Source organism: Cariama cristata, unplaced genomic scaffold, assembly GCF_000690535.1.
Source record: "Cariama cristata isolate BGI_N322 unplaced genomic scaffold, ASM69053v1 scaffold8129, whole genome shotgun sequence".
NCBI classification, from domain to species: Eukaryota; Metazoa; Chordata; class Aves; order Cariamiformes; family Cariamidae; genus Cariama; species Cariama cristata.
The window spans coordinates 1-7,870 of record NW_009635154.1 but is presented as its reverse complement, the minus strand read 5'-3'; the positions used below and the strand labels follow the sequence as shown (position 1 = coordinate 7,870).

Below are 7,870 nucleotides of genomic sequence, written 5' to 3'. Positions count from 1 at the left end.
TCCCTACTTAGCTCCTCTGAACTGTACAACTGTACACACCGGTATTAGAAGTCAAACAAACCACCTAATACGGCCAGTTTTTCAATACAGTAAGAAATGTGTATTTTCTTCCACTTCCAAATGTTTATTTTAAACAAGATACTATCAAATCACATGCTTCAGCTTCTACACACAATTAGAGAAGTTACTATCCTGACATCAAAAACTAGAAAAAGCCACTGTGGTTGGCAATCTCCAACTCTCCAATGTATCACCTCATACTTCAGGTATGCTGAAAATCAAGAGGCACAAGAAGTGAAGCAATGCATTGAACCAGGCCTCCCTTTGTCAGCGAGGTTCTAGAAAAAGTCTCAGTAGTAACTTTTCAAATCAGCTTCAATCTTCATTGTGTCTTTTTAACTTTACAATATCTATCACAATTATGCTGCAAGCATTTTATTGTAAACTACTAGTTCCCTTTTTAATGGATATAAATCACTCATTTATCAAGCAACTTTTCACTGTCTTCTTCCAAAATAAAGGATTTCGTTTGGGCAGGTGGGGAGCTAAGCATCATCACTGAAAAGGAAACGCTTTTGTGATTCAAGTGCCAATGCGCAGAAGTTCATGCAGCATTTTCAAAGCAATGCCTCACGTAATCTCAAGAGCGTTAATGAAGGAACATTTTTTTAAAATCTCAAAAGAAAAGTATTTTCTCCCCTCTCAATTCTCCTCACTTGTTATTGTGAGGAGGGATATTACTGTACTTGAAGGCTTGAAGAAAGCAAATATATGGATTCTCCTCATTTTTATTTACAACGCACATACACCTCGCTTTTATAATCAGTCTCCCACTTGTGTCCTCTCAGGCTTATACAAATGCACACCTGAAACACTTTCCAGTTACATAAATCTGGCTGTAAAAACCACAAACGTTGAAGATAACTGAGGACTAAACCATGCTAACTCACTTTCTTAGATATTAAGTTATTTCAAGCTGTCACAATCAAAGTAAGCAGCACTGGTAATATAAAACAGAATGATGATGTTTAGGTGTACTACAAAAAAAGAAGTTCAAGGGACAACCTTCGTGATCAATAAGCATATGCATCGCTACTACTGACATCCTGGCATGTTCTCTTATCTTTAATTCAATTTAGTAGTCACGTTCATTATACAATATTAATCTTAAATACTACTATGGCTTGTCCTCAGCCCCTTTCAAAGTTTCAGAAAGGATCTGCCTTTCCAGTTCAGCACTGCATGGCTCAGTATCTTGTAGGAGCAGTCAGACAGCCTCTATTCTTACCTTAATGAAGTTCCCCCTTAGAGAAGAATTTAACATCAAAAATTGCCTATGCAGCACAGAACAAATTGAAGGCTGCTAAAGCAAGTGTACTGCTTGCTCTATTTTAATTTGCTTACTAAGCCTACAGAATTAGGGCCTTACTCTCCAACTGAGCCTATACTAAAAATCCAGTGAAAACAGAGACGCAAGAATAAGTCACACCGAACTTCTTTTAACAAAGCTGTGCTTTATTAGAGCCTCTCTCCCAGCCAGAGAGGCAGCAGAGCCCCTTCAAGTGCCATTTTTATCTGCTCCTCCTCCTCACATCAGTATTTGCTTTCTACTTTCTCCAGTTGTTCGCATTTCCTTCATTTGATTTGTCTCGAAACATGTTAGTCACTGCTTGGTCTCTCTCCAGTCCATCCCTCCTTGGCCAGAAAGCCTCTCTTCAAGAACTGGCAGCCTGAATTACTAGTCCTCACTCTCCCGCACCCTCAGACACTTCTGCCCTCTGAGATTTTGAAGCAGCGGATGTTTTCCTGCGACTTCCCGGGGGTTCAGATCAAAACTACCACCGTGCTCCTCACCCCAGACATACTTGCCCTGCTAACCTCCCAAATGTGCTCCATTAGTTGCCGAGATAATCAGCAGGGGACAGGCTGCTACCAAATCCTGTTTAGCAGCTGTGACTTCAACACTCCAGAGAAAAAACAGCTGGAAGAGAATATCCAGCTGTCTCAGAATTACTTCCCTACATAAAACTTTAGGGATAGAGTTTTCCCTTCATAATATGTCCATGAAATAGCTCAAGAAAACCGTGTCCTGAGCCATAATTGATATCTGAATATATAACAATACCGGACATGTAAGCAATCAAAGGAACAGCTTAGAAAAACTAACAAAGGGTACCAGTATTTTAAGAGTAGCTTTTTCACAGAAGTGGAAAAAAAAGCCTGTTTAATTTGCAGCCATCGCTAAAGCCAAGGACAGCACCTGAGGACACTCTGCTGATAGCTCACATACTTCTGGTTTTAGTAAAAAGTATTTCGAATGCCGATTGTGATTTTTTTTTTCCTCATCCACATGGTGCAAATGGCTAACATCATACCTAAATTATCACTTATTTTTCCTACTTTAAGGCAATATCAGTTAGCAGACACATGTAGTTGGTCTATGCCAAATTTTTAAAAGTTTGTAAGCATCATCTACACTTATCAGTGGTTGGGGTCATGGTCATCTACCCTATAATCAAAATGGCATCGATCTATTTACCAGTTAGCGTACACAACATATTTGAGGACTGCAGGGTTATCAGTGTGACAACACATCCTTCAAAGAGATCCTATAATGCCTTCCTGGACTGGACCCTCTATCAACACAAACAATGCTGTCTTTAATTTACCTCCAGATAAAAACCAGACACCGTCTGTGTCTGGATGATACCCCTAGTAAAACTGGCAGACATCTGTCTGCAGAATTTATTAGACCATCATCAATTTACCGTGTATGAGGAATAAGAGAGTATCTCCCCAGCACATCATCACTCAAACAAGCAAGCAGCTACCTCACCTTGGTTCATACGCTATCGCCAGCTCCCAGGGCCAGGTGGGATTTAGGGTACTGTGCCAGAAAAAAAAAAAAAAAATCACCCTTAGCTAAGCTTTCCGGACAACCCACCACATGTGTAAGCTGCTGTGGAGGACGCTGAACGGACCAGTTGCCCGCTGCTCTCCTATTGACTCAGAAGCTACAGACTTATTTGAGGCCAAAAAGGATCCACGTGTGCTATGGAAAGAGCATAGCTATCACTGAGGTTTCTAATGTACGTGACCACAGTCCCTTGTTCTTTCAACTCGGAGGGTTTATACAGCAGAATAAAACCACCAGTACTAACACTGTTAAGAGGTACAACTGAACCAGCACTAACCTCAGCACAGCTGCTGAAGCAAACAAGGACAGAACATGCTGGGCCTTTTCTTATCTCCTCCTCTTTCCTTACCGATGGCCAGCATTTCTTCTCTTTTATGTAGAACAGATTATTTTTTTAATTCACCGTTGCCAGGAGATTGACCTGATTGAGCCCTTCAGCCATCCTGCAACTGTCACCTGTTTGTTTGATAACTCCAGCTTAAACAAATATCAGTAACAACTTCTACTTACAACTACTCTTACGGGCTCCCACCAACTTTGTTTCAAAGCTAATACAACAGCTTGAAGTTCAGCATACACCAGGCAATTACACTTCCATACAACCAAGTGGTAAAAGGCACCAACACTGATCCAGATGCAACAGCATCGTTGCTGTATGCACGCCTTCAGCAGGTAGCTCTTCACTCCCTACCAAACTCCTTCCTGCAGATCTATACGTGACCTAAAGACACTATCAACATCAGAAGCCCATCTTTACTCAGGCTCTCAGCATTGTAGGTGCTGACAATTATGATCTATCATAAGAGTTGGAGCAAGTTCTAGAAACTTTTGTAATTGAGTGGTCTACATTTACCTTAAAGAATAGCTTAAAAGAGAATATCCTCAGTAAGACTTTTCCACGCTAGCTACTAGATTTTCCTCTCACTTTCAGTGCAGTTATACTGAAGTGATATACTGTCAGTTCCCATTTCAGTCCAGAAACCATTCTAACCAGACTGACAACCATTTCCATAACTCTTTTGGGAGAGCTGCGTGATACAACTTCCACGCACAATCAGATCACGACCTAGCACTCACACTTGTCAGAGGGATGCTGGCAGTGACCTGCTTTTAATATTTGTCAGTCTGGGACTCAGCTCGTTCAATACTTCGTCTGTGCTCGTTTTTAATTGCTATGGCTACCATTAGCAATGTCAACACTAGTTTTCTATAGCTTACATTCTTTTCTTCTCCTGCAGACTTAGGTAAGGTTTTAGTCATAAAAGTGAAAAACATGATTGCTCTAAGGGTACAGTAAAATTTCTTATAGCACCTCACACTATATCAGGCATTGTAGTTGAAGTGTGTTTATATTACGCTGCTATTTTCATTAACCTGTAGGCTAGTGAACATCTCAGATTATATATATTTAGTAATTTGGCTTTGTAGCTTAGCGTGGGTAAAGAGCTTATTCCTCCTGCCTGGTATCTTTCACCCTCAGAACTGGAGTCAACTGAGGCCAGGTTGGATGAGGCTTTGAGCAACCTGGTCTGGTGGAAGGCGTCCCTGCCTGGATACTGGGTGAGCTTTAAGGTCCCTTCCAACCAAACCATTCTATCATTCTATGATTTCCAAACCGGAAGTCTAAAGCAAGCTCTTTGCAAGAGTTATCACATCTGAGTTTAAAGTGTATTAAAGCTCCCTGTCCTTAGAACAATGCAAAGATAAAAAATTGTGAATACAACGTTCCTACAGTCTAGTTGAGGCACTTCCCAGTGCACTGAGGCAGCAGCATTTGCAGTGAAACCTTGCTCCAGTAATATGGTTATACTGCAGAATCTACCTTAATTTGAAAAAGCCATACGTAATGCTCGAGTTGGGCAGTATCATTCAGGCAAATATACCAGTGTCAGTCTCAAGTCATTCTGAAACAAGGCCAGGAAATGTGAGTTTCCTTTGACTAGCCCGAATCCTAACAGCAACAGCTTGCACATCAACAGTAGTATATTCCCTACCGACCATTTTTAGCAGAAACATCCACCTAAACAACATATTCCTTGCCACTAGATCAAGCCACACAGCTCAAGTATTAAAACACTCAACTATTACCAGAGGGAGTAAAGCTGAGTTTAAGCCTGTGGTAACCGCAAAGCATCAGCACCTATGGATTTTTAAATAGATTGTATCTGCTACAGAAAAAATGAAGAGCAAGAAAGGGCTGTCCCCAATTTTACTATAAAATAGTCTAATTATCAGTTCACAAACTACCTCATTTACACAGAACTACCACAAAGTAAAAGCTTGGGATTTTCTCCCCACCAATGGCGAGCCAGCTAGTAGCAACCTACAGTAGCCTTCCTAGAACGGATCATATCGTACTACAAAAATGACTGTTTTTTTATTCACTACCTCATACTCAACTTCCAGTGACTCCAGATCTCCAGAGAAAAATATCTCTTTGTACTGCTTTTTAAAGCTTTTTAAAAGTTTATTGCCTCTGATCTATACCATTAAAGACTACCACAACACTGATGCTACTTTTAAGTCTTTCTTTCCTGTCACAAGCAGTTGTGTCTTTGCTCAAAAAACACCTTCCTATCAAGTCAAGTCTGATATTCTCCTCCTATGTATTTAGTGACACTTATGCGACAATTTTTTATCATCATGTTTTAGTTGACAACAGTTCCCAATGATGGATTCATTTTTGAGCAGAGTAAGGAAGCTTTTTACGTTTTGCATTATTCAATGAAAATAAGGATCCTACAGGCAAAGAGCTGTCGGAGATGTGATGTATGCCCATGTATACCCTGCAGTTTAAATCCTGAGGTAAGTCACAAGCAATTTCAAAAATACTTCCAGAAATCATTTTATATGCAATTTAGTATTGCTTACTGACAACACACCTTCAAACTGTAAATCCCCAAATATTTAAATGTAAGTTCCTTTCACCTTTTACAAGTAATTTATCTCGAACAGACACCCTCCGAGTTGAATCAGAAGCTGGATTGGATGCACGGGGTCCTCTGACACCATCATCCCGCTTCAACTTGCTTGCCAGAGTTAGCATTACTGCTGTCTTCAATCTAGAACACAAGTATTAGAACAAAGTCAACTACCCAAAGCACTAGGGGAGGAAAAAAAAAAGTACAAAACCAAGTTACAGTTAGGTCCTTATTCAACAACTATCATCATATTCTTAGCAGTCAAAGACTATGATGTATACAGTTAACACGACTGCGATTAAAGACGAGGATGGCCCAGACTACTTGAACAATGAGAGTTTCAGACGCGAATATTGAGAGAGTTACAGCACATTAGGCCAAGAGGAAGTTCAATTTTGCTGAAGAAAGGTCAGACTTTCATCATTGTTTAGAATCCAATTTCACTGCACCACCTCCTGCAGTATACCACTGCTTGACATCACTCCTTTGAAAGAACTGCTGTGAAAATACCCCTGCCAGATACCTGGCCAGGCAACCTGCTACGAACACTCTCATCCATACCTCACATGACAATATTCAGAGCTACTTTTTGGCTGGCCAGGAAAAAAAAAAAAAGGGGGGGGGGGGGAGAAAGGGGAGGGGTTACTAGAACAATTCTCTAACACTAGGAAGCAAGTTTTGAGTCAGTTACCAAGACACAGGAAAGGAAAGGGATTTAAACTGCATATAGCGCAATTATCTACGCAGCTGCACAACAGTAACTCTTCACAGTGCAAAGCAACACTGAGGAAGGTTACATATGGAGATGCGATAACTGAAGAGATTTTTTTGCTATGTCAGTCCTCCACTATAGAAGATAACTGCACTGATAAATAAATTACAATAAAAGGCGGACAGAATGCCAAAGTCAGAAAACCAAAACATTCAGTCTGTCATGGCTTAATACATTTGGACACTGCTCCTAGTTGAAAGCAACTCATTCTTAACAGTTCGGCCAAAACCAACAAAATGCTGACAAGATCCATACCCTTTAGGCCCCCCCACCACTAAAACGGTAAGAGAAATGTTTATCCTTTGGTCATATGAGTTAATTCAAGAAAATAAAAGGGGAAAAAAAAAAACCTCATAAAAAGTCAGCAGATACTCTGTATGTGAACTAGTTTCCACAGAAGACCAGATAGGTATGATGCAGCAGTTACCAAGACAAGAAACAGATGCTCAGGTAACATCAGTTCTCAGAGTATAAAATGGACAATCAGCTGAGACATTCATAAGGCAAATGATGAAGTCCAGTAAACCACTGAGATGAAGACAATCACACTATAAAACGACAAGATGCAATACAAAATTTATCTTTGTCAGCTTCAGCTCTACGTGTCTTGATGTTTCTTTCCTTCTTGTAAACAAGCCCCGGAGTGAAGATTCACAGGTCCATTGCAAAAGCAGTTACTTCGCTTCTTCACTGCATTTGTTCTTGTCCCAAAGAAAACAGGAGATAAAGCCTCTGGCCTGCCAATCTACTCACTACATCTGTAAAAGACAGCCCTATTGCTTTCCCAAGGTTATAAGAGAGCTGACAGATTTATGCCAAACATCAAGCCAACCCGAAACACCAGTGAAGTGGCAAGAAGGAGAAATGAAACAACCGACATGACATTTAGATGTTGAGAAGAACATAACTGGTAAGTGAGTAACAAGGTTTAAAAAAAAAAAAAAAAGGAAAACATACATTTCACAATAGTACCTAACAGTATGAAACTCTGGTAAGATTTCCAAGAAGGTCAAGTTCTCTGAAGCTGATAAGTATGTGTTAGTTTCAAGATGCATATTTTTTAAAAAAGCAAAATTCAGGGCAGATATAAAACCCACTTGCTCAACAGAAACATACAGTAGGTTTTTTTCTTCCCACTACTCCAGAGAAAGAAAGACCAAGCAGACAAAACAGTCCTTTTTTCCTTGGAGAAGAGAAAGACAACAGCTGGTTTTAAAAAAAAAAAAAATTTAAAAAAGGAGAGGGGGAGCAGGGGAGTCT

The 7,870-nt window shown here is 40.1% G+C and overlaps 1 protein-coding gene across 1 annotated transcript in view; it reads right to left on the bottom strand.

Moving 5' to 3' along the window:
- Positions 1-5,963, bottom strand: part of LOC104167220 (NEDD8-conjugating enzyme UBE2F) — a gene marked incomplete at its 3' end in the record, with an annotated part of 20,614 nt that extends 14,651 nt beyond the window's left edge. The window contains exon 1 of the mRNA XM_009707415.1: positions 5,846-5,963. Within this exon, the coding sequence (XP_009705717.1) occupies positions 5,846-5,963 (118 nt within the window). The remainder of the gene's footprint in view (positions 1-5,845) is intronic.
- Positions 5,964-7,870: the final 1,907 nt, after the last annotated feature.